The sequence below is a fragment of the Phacochoerus africanus genome, chromosome 7 (genome assembly GCF_016906955.1).
Source record: "Phacochoerus africanus isolate WHEZ1 chromosome 7, ROS_Pafr_v1, whole genome shotgun sequence".
Taxonomy (NCBI): domain Eukaryota; kingdom Metazoa; phylum Chordata; class Mammalia; order Artiodactyla; family Suidae; genus Phacochoerus; species Phacochoerus africanus.
This window is the reverse complement of record NC_062550.1, coordinates 88,496,687-88,517,081: the sequence shown is the minus strand read 5'-3', so window position 1 is coordinate 88,517,081 and position 20,395 is coordinate 88,496,687. Positions and strand designations below refer to the sequence as shown.

Here is a 20,395-nt window from a genome sequence, read left to right as displayed (position 1 = left end):
ACATAGAGACAGAGAAATTCTGGACTTCAAGGCATGGCTGCAAGCTAGGACAATAGCAGAGGACTTTAGCAGGGGCCACCGGAGAGCAAAGCTCCTCCCCCTGTTTTGCTGGCCTCTAGGTCCATGTGGTAACAATAGAAGCCAATACCGATGGCAGTGGACTTCCATGCGGGCTCTGGCATGGAGTCCAAACTAAGCTGATTTAAAACATAAAAACAGTGATATTTCAGAGCCCCTGACGTCGTAGGCTCTGATTTAGTCTGCAAATCTATTCGGAATGGGGTACACAGGAGAGAGAAGAGATGATGGTATAAATGAGATAAATCCTCATCTCTCACGTCAAGATGTCAGTTAATGATGTCTAAAGTTGAGGATTGAGAACTAAGGGCATATGCGTGTCATCTGGAGATGACGTCCCAGAGGACTAAGTACAGAAACATTTAAGGTATTTGATTCTGGAGCGCAGGGCCAGAAGTGGAACTAAGAGGGTAGCAAACCGTTTGTATTGATCTTTTATTCGTACATTTGTTTTGATCTTTAAAGTGCATACATACGTATTACTTCAAAAATTTTTAAAAAGTGCGTTCCTCTCTGTCAATCACACTGCCCGAATTCCCTTCAGGCCATGCAGTTGTTTCAACTGTCCTCGTGTCTGCTGTAAACCATCATCTGGAAGAGGGCGAGGTAATAAATCAAATGATTAACCCGTCATGGGCATCCACGCCTCCATTTGCTAAAACTCTTCCTCCTTCTCATTTTCAAGAGTGCTCTCTAGGACACAAGGGAGGAAGACCCTATTTAGTGCTATTGTCTTGGCTGTGGGGTAATGGGAAGTAGAGGAGCCTTAATTTTTAGCATCTAGACTTTCACCCTGAAGACTGCTATTGAAATGGTAAACTCTGATTACAGCTTTTTAGAGTGCTCCGTTTTCCCTGAGTGAGAGGACAGCCTTCTGAATTAGTATCAATAAAATGCTTTTCAAGGGGCTCTCTGACACCAGAAATCACCACTGACGCCAATATAATTACTATCCCTGGACTTGGCCTTGCCAGGAAGCACATATAATCACCTACAACCACAGGCAACTTCAGTGAGTGCTCAGAGGGTGGTTCTATAGCAGTGACAAGGGAGGAGAACACCCTGCAGTGACCCTTCCTTAAGGTACCCCAAACACAAAAGGCTTGGGGGTGGAGGGGCGGGGGGAAGGAAAGCAGATATCACATGCACCAACAGAGAAATAAATAAACATATCATTCTCAGTTACACAGACTGGGTCCTGTACATTCAAGCTGGAGTGGAATAAAAATGATCTCTCTCCCATCTGACCCATGATGACCTCTCTGGTTTTATGTGTGTCACCTCTTTTTGTTTTTGCTCCCTGCACCCCAACTGGATCCAAACTACTATAAACCCCTCTCTGCGCTTCCATGCTAATGACATAGTGTTTCATTTGCCTGAAGGGCTGCACTACCACTTAGCCTTGGTCAAGCTGTGAACTTCCCCAATCTGTTAAGAGTCAGTATAAACTTGACCTCTTCCATGGAGCCTTTACTGAGTCCCTCATTTTGAGGGACTCCATTCTACTCTGAAGTAAATTTCCAGTTACAGTGCTAAAGGAATTTGTCTGTTTTTATGTTTGTTTCTCTAGTAGATCGTAAGCTTCATAATAGGAAGGAATGGGTATATTATTCATTTCAAAAGAAAAGAGTTAGTACATGTAAAACATTTACAACAGTGCTTAGAACATAAATATTATATAAGCATTTATCATCATCATCATCATGAATTTGTGTATTTAGGAACCCTACCACGATACCTGGCACATGAAAGTGGCAGCTAAGCAAATGTTTCCTCCTTTGAATCCCTGGAACGTTTTTAAAAAGCTGAGCTTTAGAAATGAGGAGGTTGATAGGTGTTTTTGGCAGTGGTCAGGATTCCAATGTGAAAGTGAGGATGAATGCTTTAGATACTGGAACGGAGAGCTGTGAATATCTTTAAGGAAGGATCTAACAGGTGAATAAATTTAGTTTTGGAGGCTATGAGGATAGTCCAGATGATATGAAACTACTGAAAACCATTTGCTATTGACTTTGAGACCACACACTCGCCCTCTGAAAGATGGGCTGATTTGGAAAAACACCTAACTCAAGTCATTTCATTTCCTTCAGTATTTTCTGGAAATAGAAGGCAAATCAGTCGGACAGATGTTTCCATGCTCATCCCCCCTTGCTGTCTGTAAGTGTGATGTGCACGTGTGTGCTGCCATCTGGGTGAGCCTCTCTGGGCATGGTGATAGATCATTAAGTTGTCTTTCCATATGGTGCATGTGTAGCATCTGAATCACCATGTCCCAAGGTAGGTAGTGCTTTCATTCATGGAGGCATTGCATGGTCCTATAGGACTGCTGCCAGATCAGAATCCCTTTTGTTCTGTAAACATACATACACTTTGCAATCTTCCCACCTCTGTTCATGATTCCATTCAATCGTATATCATTAGTCTCATTTTCACTGTTCACACAATCCTGCCCAAGCCCACTTCCTCCAGAGAGTCTTCCTTGATCGTTCTGGCTCATCGGCCTCTCTTCCTTCTCAAGACCCAGAGAAATTCATGTAATCTATCACTTATTTCTTCCACAGTTACTTCCTATGCTATGAAAACATTTACACTGTTGTCCTTTATTTCTATTTGAATGTGTATTTGCTATTTAGCTGTTTAGTATGCTAGTCTTGGCTGCCTGAGTAGACTGAGGTATCTTTAACGAGAGCAGGTAGCATGCCTCCCTGTAAGTCCCAACTACAATTAGCACAGTTTGATGAGTACAGTAGGTACTCAATAAGTGTTTCCTTAGAAACAAATGGGTAAATCTCTGAGGAATCCATTCAAAGAGATTTTTCTGGGATTCCCTTCAAAAATGCTCATCTGTTTTCTATCTTATATTGTCAACACACGTTACAGGATAAAAGATGCAGATCTGAAACACACAAATTTATATTGTAAAATGCTACAGTCTTCATAGTCTGCATTGGTTAATATAGTTCATAGTATTTGTTAGTATACTTTAGAGACTGGATGCAAGTTTAGGTTAGTTATCCTTGAGAACAAAGCTTTAAGACTCTAGAGTCTTCAAACACTCTCATAAAAATTAATTATCACAATTTGATCAACCATAATTAAGGCAACATATTATTGCTGTGAGCAAGTGGGTGTCCTTGAGTATGTTTCTCAGGGAAAGCACTAAATGTAATCTAGCACCTCGGAAGGCCCATAGTACTCTGCTATTGGCATACACGACTGCATGGCCATTAAGCCTAAAAGTTTCAGTTCTTTGAGTACACGTGTGGTTGATCAATCAAGGTCTGTGATGAGTAAGTGTGAATTATAGTAACATAACTTTCCAACATCATTTAGAGTTATTTGACATGAGATCACTGCGTTAGGTGGGTTATGGGTATTTCAGTGTTCCTGGCACTATTCACATCAGTACTTTTCCTTTGTATCCAGTGTATTATGAGGGAAAGAGCAATGCAGTCTTGTGGCAATTTCTGTGTATCATTGTGCTGTCAGTAAATCCAAAGTGGCTTGATGGCTAAATGGAATAGGCCTCTTGTCACCATTATGGTTCACTGCCTACAGAGAGCACACAGCTAGTCTTAATGGACTTCTCCCCACATCCTTGTAAAGCAGGCGGTGGTATCTCCTATTCACACTTGGGAAACTGAAGATCGTGGAGGTTAAGTGACTAGCCCATGGTCTCACACCAAGCAGGAGAAGGAGTAAACTATGAAAGCAGTTCTGTGCCTTAGAGTACAGTAGTCTTTCCAGTTCCTATTGAGCATAATGATTACAAATCTCAAGCTCTCAGCGTGGCCCTGTAATTCCTTGTAAAGTCTGTTTTCCTTGTAAATTCTCTTTCACTTTCTGAAGTTACTCATTAATATCTTTATCTTCCAATCTTCCATGCCATTGTCTCATAACTTGCTAGAAAACAGAAACCACTGGAGGGAACATAGCACTGTATTCTCATCATCTTATATACAACTCATGACAACACATATGCTCTCTCTCTCTCTGCCTTCCTTTTACAATAGGGATATCTCCATCAGAGGCAATTCTTCCACTTGTCCCTGGATCCCAACCCACCTCACCTTTCTTCATTCAGTCAATCCCTTTTTTTCTCCAATATCAGTAGTTCTGTTGCCACCTGATCATTCCTTTTAAGTAGCCAAACATGATCTAGCTTCTCTCTTTGACCCCTAAATCACTCTTTAGCTACTTGTTTATTTCTGTATTAATTCTTAGCAAAACTTCTTTCAAGAGTTATCAACTCAACTACTTCTTAAATCCAATGCAATATGGCTTCTGCACTTCTGACTCCAATGGCCATGCTCTGGTTAAGTTCTCAGTGGCCTCGATGTTGCTGAACCCAGTGTAACCTCTCTAGCCTCATCTCACTTGATTTCTCATCATCACGCTATCCAATTGATCATGTTTTTGGTGGGGACAAGTTTTGGGGGAAAGATTGTTCCAGTTTTAGGTACTTTGAGGAGTCAATACAATATAGGAAGTAGAAAACTTTTGCCCTTGAGATCACATAAGATGAATACATGGAGTGAGAAGTTCTGTTCTTTTGGACAGAGCTGAACCCAAGGGCACAGGCAGAGGAAGGAAGGTCTATAAAGGAACCAGAGAAGGAGAGGCTGCCGAGGCAAGAGATGCCACGGATACAGAAAGCCAAGGAGGAAAAAAGTCAACAGAAACAAAGACCACAGAAAGATGGAGTTTTAAAAGAAGGCCTGGAAATAGTGTATTGTATTTGACAATTAGGAGTTCATTGAGGCACCATTTAAAAATAATTTCAGGATGCTGACAGAGGCTAATTGTACTGAGGCCTGAGTGTATTGAGTAGAAGGTCAAGCCAAGATGTGTACACATTTCTTATGAGAAGCCTGGTTGTGAAGAGAAGAAGAGGAAGCAGGAGAAGCATCTAGAGAAGACACAGCACGGAGGGAGGTTTTTGGAAAAAATAACAGGTTTTTTTATCTGAGCTCGTTCAAAGGTTGCAAAGAAGGCGGCTTACCTAATGTCATGTCATTTATGCTGGAACTGAAAGTGGAACTTATTTATCCCAAATTAACTGAGACAATATATATGTAAGTTTTAAAGCCTATGAAGTGCAAGGGGAATTTAATAGGGTATTTTCCTTTCTACTATATCATAATTACTTATCAGGAAGTGGATTACATTTTTAAAAAACTCTTTAACATAGCCTTCAACCCATTTCCTGCCAAAAGAACTGCACTATTATTCATTGAGCAGTTTTTAAATGATTGAATTGGTATGAATGGCTTTTCGTGTGCTTCCTTTTGAAAGAGTGAGGGATTTCTGGAGTAGATGTTGCCCAGCGTGTATGTTTCTGTTCACCTGTTCTGAGCTAACAGACACCTATACAGCGGCTGAGTCCTGATGAGTTCCAAAGTCTTGGCTCTTTCTTCACAGGGTTACCTCTTTCTGCTAAAAGAAGGAGTAATATAACTCCTGTCAAATAAAAACTTGAGATACGTCAGATTTTAGGCCTCTTAATTCCAAGATCTCCTTCAAAACTCTGGCAGGACAAGCCTTATTCTTCCTGCCGGCCAGCTAAACAGACATTGGCTTACCTACTAACCCAAGATGTTCCACAATGCTTTGGATATGAACCCTAATCATTTTTGCTCAGTCAGTCTGACAGAAGGTAAAAGTTTAACCATCTGAAATTTAATTCTGTGGACTCACAGGGCAGAAATCAATGACCTGATATTCAGAAGCCTATATTAATAATTCATTGCATTTTTCTCTCCTCCTAATATGCTTCTATAATTCATAAGTAGAGTCATAAGGGCTCTTGTTTCTAATACTCTTTTAGATCTTGTGCTCCTAAATGAGTGGGTAGTTCCCACTGTTTATGATGTGCATAGTACACACAGACCAGATTAGGAAGTCTGGGATGAAGTCAGGGACATGTGAGCAATGACCTGTAAGATGTTGTTTCTGTGACTCCCTAGCTTGAGTTTTCTTTTTTTTTTCTTTTTTTTTTTAGCTTGAGTTTTCTTGTGGATAAAAATTTGTAGTCATAATGATACTCATTACACCTTAGAAAGGATTATACTTAAGGGCAAATCATGTCTTCCACGAACACTGCTCTTGTTTAATGCAGTGTCTCCTGTATGCATAGAATGACTCTCACTCAGAAGGTCTCCCAGTCTGAGGACAGGCTTGACCTGGAGGTGTACCTGTATTTTTATAACCCTGTCTGTGGTGGGAAGATTCCTTAGTCTGGACTGCCCACTCTCCTGTGAGGTATGGTTCTTCTTCTCTCTTACCTCTCTTCTTGGTTCTCCTTTGAATCCTCATCCCTCTAAGAATAAGAAATTCTTATGCCACTTTTTTCTAAAATCCATAACTTTCTCGCTTGCCCATACATGTCCTAGGAACTCTGAAAATTTGAATCCAAACTTTCTCTTTGGATTCAAATTGACCTGGATTTGAATCTTGAGTGCCTGAAGACAGATATTTGGTCTCTCAATAACTAAGTTTTGTCATTTGTAAAAGTAGAATAATGTTACGTACTTTGTAACATTTGTGGAAGAGGGAATTATAACATATGCAAAAAAAGTATATAACAAGTTATTGATAAATGGTAGTTATATTATTAAGTTGGTTATATTTTCTTTCCTTCCTATAAAAGACTAATCATCTATTCCTTTGGGGCAACTCTATCATTTAGTTATCAACTACAATGATGGCAAACAAACTTTTTTTTTTTTGGTCTTTTGTCTTTTCAGTTCAGGGCCACACCCATGGCATATGGAGATTCCCTGGCTAGGAGTTGAATTGGAACTATAGCTGCCAGCCTATGCCACAGCCACAGCAATGCCAGATCCGAGCCACATCTGCAACCTATACCACAGCTCACAGCAACACCGGATCCTTAACCCAATGAACGAGGCCAGGGATCGAACCCACAACCTCGTCGTTCCTAGTCGGATTCCTTTCTGCTGTGTCATGACAGGAACTCCATAAATGAACATTTCTTATAAATGTGATTTTTCAGGGGGCCATCAGAGGCTGCACAGTACAATAGAGAGTGTAGGGTTAGAGAGGCAGAAGTTCTTGGTACCGGCCTTGCTGTTTCTCCCATTAACTAGCAGTGTGGTGGTGCATATGATTATCCATGCATGTCAAACTACATTCTCAGGACGACTGCAGTTACCATTGACGAAAGAGTAATATCAGTCTTTGAACATTTTAAATTTCATGTAGACCTCAAGTAGATTGATGTTGATTCAATTAAGCCTGTGACGTTATTGACTGGGATTGGCCTTGTAAGGGCAATAAACAGAGGTGGCATATGCACAGACTTGGTGAAGATTGCTATGGGTTGGCTCATGTCCTTCCCTCGAATTCATATGTTGAAGTATTACTCTAGTACCTTAGAAGACAAGGTCTTTACAGACATTAGTCAAGTTAAAATTAGGTCTTCGGGTGGACCATAATCCAACATGATTAGTGTCCTTATAAGAAGAGGAAATTTGGACACAGACACGCACAGAGGGAAGACAATGTGAAAACATGGGGAGAAGATACCCATCTCCAAGCCAAGGAGAGAGGCATAGAGTAGATGCTCCCCTCATAGCTCTCAGAGGAATCAACCCTGCTGACAAGTGCTGACATTTCGGACTTCCAGTCTCCAGAACTGTGAGAAAATATATTCCTGTAGTTTATGTTGCCCACTTTGTGGTGCTTTGTTATGGCAGCCCCAGAAAATGTGTACAAGGACCAATTACGTGCTAGTGACTGGCAGTGCAACACTGTACCAGACACTGTTCCCCCTCCCTCCCCCGGGGAAGGAATTATGTAAAAAAGCAGATTATTCAGCTCTGGATGATAAGCCTACTCTTACAGAGATCTGTACAGGAAGCCATGAGAGGCCACTGAAGAAGAGTTGAGCAATACCAGTGAATTTGTTTCATAGAATCCCCAGAAGGAAACTCTGAGTTTTGTTTTGTTTGTTTTTGCCATGCCCATGGCATGCAGAAGTTCCCAAGGCATGGATCAAACCCGAGCACAGCAGTGAGCTGAACTACAGCAGTGACCCCAGGTCCTTAACCCCCTAGGCCATGAGGGAACTCCCTGAGCCAGCTTTTGAAGTAAGAGTTACCCAGGCTAAGAATGAGTGCAAGAAGGTGTAGTTCTGGGCAGTGAACGGTGTGTACAAAGGTATGGATTTGTGAGCAAATGTGGCTACAATAATTCATCAGGGCCAGAGCTTAAGAGGGGTAAAAGATGAAGCTGAGTTGGGGGGCAGGTGGCAGAGGGTCCAGATCAGTAGAGGCATTCTCCACAGAGAAGGTGGAGGGACAAGGGCCTTAGGGCATGAGAAGTTCTTGACTAGGCAATCAGGAGGAGATAGCCTATGTTAGGTAGGAAAGAAATCATGGAAAAAAAAATAAAAGTACATATTTATTTGGTAGTGAGGATTCTGGTCTCAGTAAAGCAGAAATCCTCTTGAGAAGTCGTGGGGAAGAGGTATAAAGGTAAGAAAAGGTAAGATAAAGAGGCCCCTTAAAGACCCAGAAGTATAATACTGGAGGGCTTGGAGAGTAGGGCCAGCCTCCTGTTCAGTGTTTGCAATCTAACAGGGACTCCATATACATTTGCTGAATGAATGAAGGGAGGAATGATGAAACAGGGTGGTTTTCGTTAACTGAACAGGGAATTTTAAGTCAGAGCACTTTGGTTTTGAAATCTAGGTGCTGCTGGGCAATTTAAAAAATGTTCTGAGTCTCATTATCTTCATTAACCGAATGGTGATACTAATACTTACTGATAGGGATATGGTGAGAATTACACGGGATAATTTATATGAAACTAAATGAAACTTTAAGACACCATCTAATCAATATTTACTGAGAGGCTACTGCACACTAAGCACTGTGTTAGGTTTTAAGAATGCAAAGATAAATAAGACCTACCCTCTACCTCTAAGAATCTCACTTTCTAGGGTGGAAGGCAGACATCTGAACAGATAGCATAATTACAATGCAAGATAATAAGGCCTAGCATTGGGCTAAAAAAAGGATCCCAGGGGTGCACAGAGAAGGGGTGGTTATGCCAGCTCGATGACAGAATGGCATTAGGGAATACTTCCTGGAGGAAGTGATGCTTAACCTCAATCATGAACAATGCTGCACAATGAGGTGAAGAGGGAAGAGAGAGGAATTCCAAACAGAGGGAATAACAGGCTTCCTCTGCAGCTGTGTTTTTCTTGTTTCTGTGCCTGTGCAGTTTCCTTGCTGCAAGTATACTCCAGTCTGATTGGCTAGAGCAAAAACACCCTCTTTGCTCTTGTCAGACTCCCAAAGGCTGGATCTTTTTCTGCATATCCTCAGCTATTGGCTGGGTTCTCTTTAAACCAAACAGACTTTCAGGAACCTTGCTGGAGTCACCTGCCTGATTCCTTACTTTCTCCTTCCTCTTCTCCTTTCTTCCTTTCCTTCATTCTTCCTCCTTTTATCAAACATTTACCGTGTCTACATGTGTAAATCAGGGATGGTACCCGGAGATGCAGAAAAGGCATATTTCTAACTCTCAAGGAGTTCAAAGTTAAGTGCAGGGGTAGCAAATGATGGCCTATGGACCTGATCTGCCTGGGTTTTTGTAAATAAAGTTTTATTTAAACATAGCTAGGCCCATTTGTTTATGTATTATCTATGACCACTTTCATGATAAAACAGCAGCTCTGAAGAGTCATGACAGAGACCATATGGCTATCAAAACCTAATATATTTACTACCTGGCTCTTTAGAGAGCAAACTTGCTGACCCCTGTTCTAGGGTTTGTGTGTGGCAGAGGTGGCAGGGGGCGGGTAATGTGGTACAGTAACATGGGGGTAAGAAAGGGAACTCCAGAAGCAGGGCTCCTAACCCATATTTGGAAGGTCAGGGAAGAAATGACCCCTGAAAGAAGTGACAATTAGGTAAGAACTAAAGGGCAAAGAGGAGCTAAGAGGTGAAGGAAAGAGCAGAGACAGCAGCATGTGCAAAGGTAAGGTGCTGACAGAAAAATACCTGTTCCAGAGAATGGTAAAGAGAAGAAATGGTGGGGCTGGAAAATAAGGTGGGTCAGGTAGGTCCTAAAGGATCGTGAATATGAAAACCCTATTAAGGCTTTTGTAAATATAACCTCCCATAGGTAACTGAGAATCACTGAAAGATTTTAAGGAGAGCAATGCTAAAGCAACTGTGTGCTTTAGAGAGAGCACCTTGGAGTAATGCCTCTGCAGTAATACTTAACATTTGTTGGACGTGTATTCTAAGCTAGGTCTGTGCTAAATGTTGGGTGCACATGTATATGGGAATGTTCCTTGAGTAGCTGGACAGCACTGGACACCAGGGAGAAAGAGATGAAGAGCAGGGGACAGCTATGGATCTATGAGAACCCATGATCTCCCTAATGGATGGAGAGGTTGAGTCCCACCCATCTGAGAGGCAGGAGGAGAATTAGGAGAACAGGAGTGATTGGGAAGGGCAACGCAATGTCATAGAACCCAAGTAAATTTCAGTACGGGAATAAATGCCAATAAAGAGTGCAGAGTGAAAACCGGACATTGTAAAGAGGCCGAAGAGAAATGAAGTGAGATAAAAAGGGGGGTGGGGATTTGGTGAGAAACAGGTCACAGCTGACTTAAAAGAGAACAATTTTAGCAGAAGAGTTGGGAAGCGGGCTGGATTACGGGGGTTAAGGAGGTGACTGGAAATGAGAAAATGGAGGTCATTGCCACTGCACGCTGGGTTGAGAGGTCTGTCCATTTAAGCAAGCAATGAAATGACCGTGGCTAGATTTCTTTAAATTAGTCTGTAATTCAGCAGTTTTAGCAAGTTTTTAAATTCATGAAGGAAATTCCTCATCCCAAAGAACTGGTCATTGGATGCAATATGGGAGATCAAATTATGCAAATATGCTGCATGACTAAATTAAAGGCCATTTCATGTGAGCATTAGTTAGGCATGGAGCTGTAGTATTGCATTATTAGAAAATGGGGCAGCATATTTTACTGCTGAAATATGTCATCAGAGTAACTTCCAGGTGGAAGAAAAGGCTCTTGTCTCCTTAGTGTCACCAGATTAGAATTGTGGCTTCTGTTTTTTTCTGAAAGCCGTCCTTCTCAGATGGCTGTCCCTGCATATGCCCTCATTTCTGACTTTCTGCTGCACAAGCAATCAGTGTCCTTCCAAGGCTAATGAGATTTACAAGAACAATTAATAGCTCTGCTAGCACCAATAATGAACCCTGCATCTTTAAAGAGCTCGAAAATATTAAATAACAAGCCCAAAGAACATTTCTCCTGGATCTCTCATTACATTGATTTTACAGGTGAGTAAACCGAATCATATAGAAGCAAGACAGTGGAAGGGAGAAGTCTTACTTTAGTTCTTTGTCACACCACTGTGAGGCTGTTGCCTGTTATATTGTAATTAAGCTGTAGTCTAGATAAAGAATGACTCCCTCCTGGCTTTGACTGTTGGTTACCAATAGATTTTAAATGCCTATAGTTGGAAGGAAAAGATTTTTTTTTCTTTTTTCAAAAGTGGGTGTGTAACTACTGGCCTAAACGAGTTTGGAAAATTATAGCTGCACTTTCAATCTGAAGCCACCCGCTCAACTCAGAGCCTAGCCTGTTTCAGAAACAGGAAGGCGTAGGGAGTGTGGCAGGTATATTTCTCTTATACCTTTAAATTTCAGTAATTTTATAACATTTTCTTAAACAAATTTGAAGCAGGAAAACATCATGGGGGTTATTAATCTTATCCTTTAGGGACAATTTGTTTTTCTGCTTCACAAGTTTAACTTCTTGCTGGGATTGTGATATGCTGCTAAGATACTTAAAAGGTCATTTTTTATCAGGTCAGCTGCAAATAGTATTCTTATTACAGAAAAGTCATATAAAAAAGGGAAAGAACAGTCTACTAGCATGTAAAGTACACCACAAAAATGAAAAAAAAAAAGCTTCGATTAAATACTTATAAGACCAATCTTGCTCAGATCTTTGGTTCAAGTGCACGACTTCCAAGAGGTCTGTGACTCCACCTCAATGTCTAACAGCAGTACTCACTTTGACCTTCAGTAAATTCTTTATGAATGCTACCTACCCAAGTGTACAAAAATGTGAATTCACATGGGGCTCCTGGCATTATTTTTACATCTTACTCTGTATGCATTTTGAATATTTTAATAGTGGTCAAAGCATCCCAAGTCAACCTAGATGGCAATTGCTAGGAACACAGCAGATGCTAAAAAAAAAATGACTTGGTATAGATTCATTCTTCTTCCTTTTTAATTAGCATTTACAAATACGACTGTTAGCTAGTTAACGTTGTGAGGCTATGGTTCAGTTCTCCAAGTAATATAACTTCTTTTTTTTTTGCTTTTTAGGGCCATACCAGCAGCATAGGGAAGTTCCCAGGCTAGTGGTTGAATCAGAGCTGCAGCTGCTTGCCTACGCCACAGCCAGAGCAACGTGGGGTCCGAGCCGCATCTGCAACCTACACCACAGCTCACAGCAACGCTGGAGCCTTAATCCACTGAGCGAGGCCAGGGATGGAACCTGCGTCCTCATGGATACTAGTCAGGTTCGTTTCTGCTGCGCCATGATGGGAGCTCCATAAACTTCTTAACACAGTCTTTGAGGTATAAATCTACCATAATACTGCCAGTGTTTTGATGCTATCCGTGTTTATCTTCCTTTACAATACTGGATAGATTTTACCTCTTCCATTGCCTACTGTAATTCAGTGCTGAGAAAACAACTCTCAGTAAGTAACAGGCTAAAAGATGGTGATTATATGAAAGGATGAAGAGCAAGATCACCGTGATATAGAGGGTGTATCCATGTGTGGGAGCACATGAAGAAATGTATATGCAATGTGCACGTGAATAACATGATAGATCTGAAAGCAGTACTGGTAGCTGCTTGAGGTCAAAGTTCATATACAATTCACTATTATATCTCTAGTAATTAACTGTCCTTAGCATGCAACAAATGTTTAAGGAATGTTTTTTACACCAATGAATAAAGGGCACTAATGCTCTATGTTTCCACTGGTAAAACAAGGTTTCCAGTTTAAAAACGAGGCTAGAGATCCATCTACAACAATCTGCTGTGCATCCAGTTTTTATGGGGAAATTTCTATGTACACAGCATTATGCTAGGAGTGTGAGAAAGGTAAGGAAATTGAATACACAGAACTTGGACTTAAAGAGCTTCCAGTCTAGTTGGAGAGACAAGATATATACGAGTGAAAACGTAACTCCTAATTCTGGAGAGTGAATAATGGCATGCCAAATGTAACTTTTCATGTCAGGTACAACCACTACATGAGTTTCAGAGGAAAGACAGGCTAATAAGGACTGGAGTCCTTAAGGAAAGATACAGAAACAAGGCAAGGATTGAGTTAGATCTTTGAGGATAAAAGACAGAAGGGAAGGAAAGGAAATAGCTGTGAGGGTTGAGGGGGAGTACGAATGAGCGGTCATCAAGACAAGAATATAGATAGTTTGAGATTTAAATTTTAGGAAGCAGTCATCAGACTAGGAAAAGAGATGACGGTAGAAACATATATAATAACCAAGTAAATCAACATGTGCATTTTGTATATTAACCACTTTGTATTTAAGCTCCTGGGTGGAAGCAAGGTAATGCTGAAACGTGGACACACTGAATATGCTGCCAAGTTGGGGCAAATAGGTGGGATATTCAGAGGCTGCACCAGCATTCACCAGCATTCTCAGAGGCTGGTGAGCAGCAGGTAGACATGCCTAATAGAAGGGAGCTGGTGATACATGACTTCAGAAGGGAGTGAACAGGTAGAGTAAGGATCCTATGTTGAAGGGACTTTTGATTGCAACATAAATCTGACTTTCCCAAAGTGACCTGATGTACTTTTATAGCTATTCTTTGCATCACTGTCCACTTATATTAGATTTTTAAGGATACACAAGGGCCCATACCATGTGCATAACTATTCTGCAAACCAGAACCAGATATATAAGTAAATTTGGAACTTTGGCTTTCAGATACTGGGGAAAAAATGGACACATCAATAAAATCAAGGACAAGTTTTGAAAGCCCAAAGGAGAAGGAATAACTGATAACTATTTAAAAATAAATGGGGGTCCTTCTTTTCTAATCATGTCTAGGAATTGATGTAAATCATCTTTATTAAAGTTAATCATAGCCATGTGGATAAATCATCCATATACTCTGTTTATATGTAAGAGTATATAGAACCGAGTTAACAAAACTTTTATTTTAAAGCTTTCAATAAATACCTTGAAAGTTACTTATTTGGACCCTTGGAAACTCATATTCATTAATATTAATTAAATGGAAAATTAACTCTTGAGAATGTTTCCTAAATAAAGTATACCTATGCATGGATATACTATGATGTTTCGACCAACATTAATTACATCGTTTTGATGTCTCTACTATCTTGTTCTAAAAAGCTAATAAGACCTGCACTCCATCATAGTTAATAGGAGTGTGGTGCTTGTTGCTCAGGCAACAGGATGAATAAATGCAGGTCAGAATGTGCTTCAAGAAAAACAAAAGCTAGAATATGATACCGAGTAGAGACTAAGCAGGTCTTAACAGATTTTTCACTACATTAATAAAATCTGTTTTTTAAAGTTGGCTGATCATATTAGTGCACTTTAACTAAGTTCATAATTAAATAAATTAGATTATGGAGATCAATAAATAATTTTTATAGAGGTCGAAATTGATTTTTTATGATACGAGTAGCAAGTAAATCGTGTATAGCAACATGCAGAGCAGTATTTGATGACACCATTTTATGATTTGCTTCATTTTCATAAGTAACTAACATTTCTGAATATTAATTCAAATTTTTAAAATTGTCTCCTGTAGAAATAATTGATTCATTGGAACTAATGATGTTTTCTTAATTTCTAGAAAATTGTATATAATACTAGGAATTGAAAAAATAAATAATCTATAGAAAAGTTCAGACCTTGGTTTTGTCATATACAGCCAAGATTTCTGCCTCCCAGATGTATTTTAGAGTGCTTATATATATTGCATTAATGAATGTTTTACATGCTCTCCAAGTGCTTATTTGAAACCTGTTTGATTAACTTTTGAGTTGGGCTTTCAGAAAGGGGCTATATTTGCTCAAAAGTATTTAACATTCAGAGGAAAATTGTGCTGGAATAAAATCTCTCAAAGCAGACAAATAATCCAGAGAATCCAAACACCTACCTAACTTCTCATAAGGCCAGAATAAATTTGGACAAGGGCTTGAGGAGTGGGAATGAGAATGTCTTGTTTCAAGAAGAGATAAGGAGAAAGAATAAAGACATCAAAATGTGCAATGCATATAAATGACAATGAAGAGACTTTCATTCTGTTTGATAGTTCTCCTAACTCTTAATGTCCACTGTTGAGTGTCCTGTCTGTCCTCAGTATCCTAAGACTCTCAAAGCAGCTGAAGCAATTTCACTCTTTCCCTGTTTCAATACCCACAATATCTGTCTAATCAGTGACAGTATTTTTAAACGTGAGAAAAATAACTATAGCTGCATATTTCATTATAAAAAGTAGATTCATAAAGAGTTCAACGGATACAATTACTTAAAGCTCATATGTCTTGCTTTAAAAATGCAGCATTTAAAAAAAAAATCTCATGGGGCACACTCATTTTTGTAGAAGAGGCAGAAGTTTAACAATTTAGGCAAGCTTGGAGAAAATGATTGCAAATGGAAATAAAAAGACACGATTAGCTCTCAGTATTATGTTATCAATTTTGCTATTAATAAGCTTCAGGTGTTCACCCCAGCATTTTATTTAGCAATGGCTATTAATTGTTCTACAAGCCATTTTGTGCTCCATGCTTAAGCCATGTAGCTCTCTCTAAATTTAGGGATTAGTAATACGTGTGATGGGACCTTAAAAGCAAAGAAAGGTAATAAGGACTGTGACGTAGCTTAACAAGGGGAACTGATGAGCACTGGGGGAGGTATGCAAATGATCAGAAAACTGTATATTGGGTCTGCACATTTCCCCATCCTCCTTCCTCCCCTATATTCATTGCAGTGGGAAGTTTGCACACACCGTGTTTAGACTGCCGGCAACCAATATTTAGAAGTACATGAATGTTCTTAATCCATCAGTCCCTCTTTCTAGATATTGACAGTTCATGGATGGAAGTGCTTGTTTTCTACTTAAAGTGATAAGAAACACCTCCTTGCTCTTCAATCAGCATGTGAAGTAAGTGAAAGATCTCTATAACTGACCATCGGAAGCAGTTGGCTAACAACGAAAGGTCATCCACACAATTTAAACTGCTTATCCAACAATTACCCCGGGGGGAAAAAAAAAAAAAGATTCTCACACCGTAAACATAACCAATCGTCTAATTAATCACCAAATGCTGAAGCACAAATGAAATAATGTTTTAGGAACCTAGAATTAACTGAAGAGTGCTATTATTTAACTGGGTATTCTGAGGTTACACATTTATAAAAATCACACAAAGAATGACAGGGAGAATATAAATGTTAATCTTCTTTCACTGCCTATAAATAGTATTCTCACCGGTTCATTCATACAATACACATGTCTATGGACGCACATAGAACTCATTTTTCAGCAAGGGTCTACATGTTATACAGTAACTTCAGTCCTAAGGGCATCCGATTTTCTGATGCAGTTACATATATAAAACTGACCGGTTTTGGTGCAAATCAGGCTGCCTCTGAGCCGTGTAAGACACATAAGAAGCAAAGACAGACAAAAGGCAGCTCCGTGGACACAGAGAGCGTCTTACCATAAACTGCACATTGTCAAATCCATTAGCCATCAGGTGGTTCTCGTACTGAGGTAGCCCAATGCTTTCCAACCATTGTCCCACTGTTTGGACAGGGCATCTGGGTCCTGTAAGAGGATGAAGAGGGAAGCGTTTAAGCAGGGAGTAGCCGTCCACGGGATAATAGCGGTAGTCCTGGGCTGAGAGGTGGCATTGCCACATCATGCTCCTGGGAAAGTTGCTATCAAAGGAGCCCGCCAGCTTGACAGATTAATGTTCTCAGCGAGAGAGCAAAGTCAGAAGTAAAACATAGTTTGCCAGGCAGGCTGTGGAGTATGACTTGATCCTAGCTCCACATTTCTTACATATTAATCTTTACTACCGACCAGTACGTCACACAGCCCCCAAAACCAGGCAGCAGAAGAAGGCATATCAAGCTGTCAGCTTAGGCTGGTCTGCGTTCTATGTGATTGTTGGAGTACTCCACAATGAGCAATGCACGGCCAGCAGCCAGAATTCTTTTTATCAAGTACTCCTACACTCATCAGTATGCAGCTCCATGCTCCTTGCTCCCCCTCGCTCGCTCCCCTTCATTACCCAGCCCAGGCTACACCTCGCATTTTCAATAATAGCCATCAGATAAGGCAGATTTTTTTTGTCTGCAAGCTGTAAGCCTGCTGCTGCTGCTTCCTCCTACACACCCATCCAAGCGTCAATCTTGAATGATGAGAGCAGTCAAAACAAATGCAGAAAATAGCAAGATTCAAAAGCAAACCAAAGTGCTTAAATCTGAATTGAATCTTCATACTGGTTATACGTTACAGAGCTATTTGTTGTGGAATTTTACGTTTCAAAAGACACCAGGAAATACAAAGCTTTAACTATAGCTTATAGAGGAGCTCCCGACAGGTTCCCTTTTTCCTTTTCTTTCCTTTCCTTCCCTTTCTTCTCTTTTTTAAAAATGCAGCACAGATAAATGTTTCTGACCTAAAGCTTTACAGTGTTTGGAGAACAATTATGCTCTTTCTTTACTGTGCTGTAACAAAATGAACCTCTCTGAGGTATTTTTTTTTCTTCTTCTTGAATTACTGCAAAATGCAGAAACTGCATTGCAATCTTGAAGTCAAGATAATTCATTTCTCGTTTGCGAGGCTTCTTACAAACAAAAATATTATTAGGCACAAGAAACCTTTTTCCCTTCTGATATTTATAACCCAATCTACCAGGGTTGGCATTCTGAATTAGCTATAAAGGTAACATTACTGGGTAAAATTTTTTAATAAAGAAGAAGAGCCCTAACCAAAAATAATTTAAGAATAACAGATGTAAATGTGTGAGCTCTACTGAATGGCAGACAGACTGAGGAATTTATTTAATAATTGAGAGAAACCAGAGATTAATAATAGAACCCATAGGAGTAGACCATGGAAAGAATAGATTCTTCTGGAGTTCTCTTGTGGTGCAGTGGGTTACGGGGTTAAGGATTTGACATCGTCCATGTAGCCGCTTGGGCTGCTGCTATGGCATGGGTTTGATTCCCTAGCCTGGGAACTTCTGCCTTCTGCGGGTGTAGCCAATAGCCAAAAAGAGAGAGAGAGAGAGAATAGACTCCTTAAGATTGAGGGAGCCTTAAGATTGAGGAAGAACTTGTAGAGAGGTTAACCTACAGCCCCCCTCAACACAGGAATCCCTTATCCCAGCGTTCCTGGGAGAAGATCATCCAATTTATGCTTGAATACTGCCTGTAACAGAGCTCTTACTACCTCTCAAGAAGCCTCCACTTATTAGTATCATATTTGACTTCCCACCTGACTCCCACTCACTGGCTCCGGCTCTGCCTTTAGAGCCACACAGACTGCCTTTACCACATAAAGTGTTTTAAAAATTAAGCATAACACTTATCTCCCCAGAACAGTGCCTGGCACATACTAAGTGCTCAATAAGTTTTGAATAAATGAAACATCACTATCCTTCTCTCCTTAAACCTTATCTTTCTGTTTCTTCTTTTTAAGAACAATTGTCAACCTCCCTAGCACACAGACATTAAACTGCAAGACCTCTTGTGCGCGCCCTTTCCCTGCGGACATCAGCTCCCAAGTTCTAGGCATCCCTCATCCCGGCAGTTCTTACATCCATTCCCTGGATTCAAATTCCTACTTCATGTTTAGGGCACTGACATCTCCTGTGATTTCGCTCTCCTCGCGCAGGTCCACCTGGTCTAATATCGCTATGACCTCTGTATTGGCCTTCCTACCTCTGATTTTTATTTTTTTAATTTTTTTAATGATTTTTGTGTTTTCCATTATGGTTGGTTAACAGTGTTCTGTCAATTTTCTATGGTACAGCAAAGTGACCCAGTCATACATACATATATATATATATATACATTCTCTGCAATCCCTATCAAATTACCCAGGTCATTTGTCACAGAACTAGAACAAACAATCTGAAAATTTATATGGAACCATAAAAGACCTGCCTCTGATTTTAAAAAATCTAGTTTACATGTGGCTGTCAGAGTAATCTCTTTAAGACAGTTTTGATTATAACTCCCTGTTTCAACACCCTTCCATGGTTTCTAGTTGGCTTCATAATAAACTCCCAGTTGCTCTGATGGCATTTTGGGGTCTTCATGATTACTACAAATCCCAGCTTTAGTCCTCTGTCCCTAGTGCTCCAGCCAGGTGGAGTTTCTGGCTCTAAAGGCAGCCTATAATGTACTTGGGTTGCTCCTATTCTGTCCCGACATTTTTGTCTCTTCTTCGGCTTTGGATCGGATGATATTTCCTTTATGGAACTCTTTCCAATTCCACCCCCACCCCCCGCCGCAAAAAAACGTATCTCTCTTCCTTATCTGCTTTGAGTGGCATTTTTAGACTCTATTATAACAAATATTTCTAATATTATAGTTATTTGTATACAAGTCATTTCTTGAATATAGGCATATGTCTTGCTAATACTAAAAGTAGTAAGGATTCATTTTTGCACCTAGGAACCAAATAATGTAATTTTCACTTCAAAATCCAAACTACAGAACGTCCTTGTAGTTTCTGATTCAAAATTTTAGAAGTCTACCACAAGTCTCTGAATTCTTTACTTAAAAGAAGATAGCTAGTTTTTAAAATAGAACCAATCCGGTTCGAAATCTTTTAAGAAGGTCAAAAAGTCTGTAGCGGTTTCGGAATCAATTTTAAGCGATTTTTGTTGCTCAATATTACCTATATGAGAAATTGAAAGCAAGATGCTATTTGTCCTTGACCAACTCTGAAGCTGGTACAAGGCGGAGTTAAAGGTAAGCAGTAATTACAGCCTCTCTTGGGGTCACATACACATTGTTCCTCCAAATAATTTTAAGCTGTGAGTAGGTGGATACGTTGCATAAAGACTGAACAAACATGACAATAATGTTTTGGTCTGTTTGGCCACCTCCTCAAATCCCATCTTATCTCTTAAGATGCAAACCAGGGACAAAGTACCTAGAAGAGTGCTACACACATCCTATATCGCCTTTGTGAAATGAACACATG

The 20,395-nt window shown here is 40.0% G+C and overlaps 1 protein-coding gene across 5 annotated transcripts in view; it reads right to left on the bottom strand.

Annotated features, from left to right (window-relative positions):
- ANKS1B (ankyrin repeat and sterile alpha motif domain containing 1B) overlaps positions 1–17,367 on the bottom strand; it is a 407,090-nt gene extending 389,723 nt beyond the window's left edge. For 3 of the 5 annotated variants that reach the window (XM_047788213.1, XM_047788210.1, XM_047788211.1), the window contains exon 1: positions 16,890–17,367. In XM_047788213.1, coding sequence (XP_047644169.1) covers positions 16,890–17,093 — 204 coding nt within the window. In that variant the 5' untranslated portion in view covers positions 17,094–17,367. The remainder of the gene's footprint in view (positions 1–16,889) is intronic. The other 2 variants (XM_047788214.1, XM_047788212.1) reach the window with 2 other exon arrangements.
- Between the last annotated feature and the right edge of the window lie 3,028 nt (positions 17,368–20,395).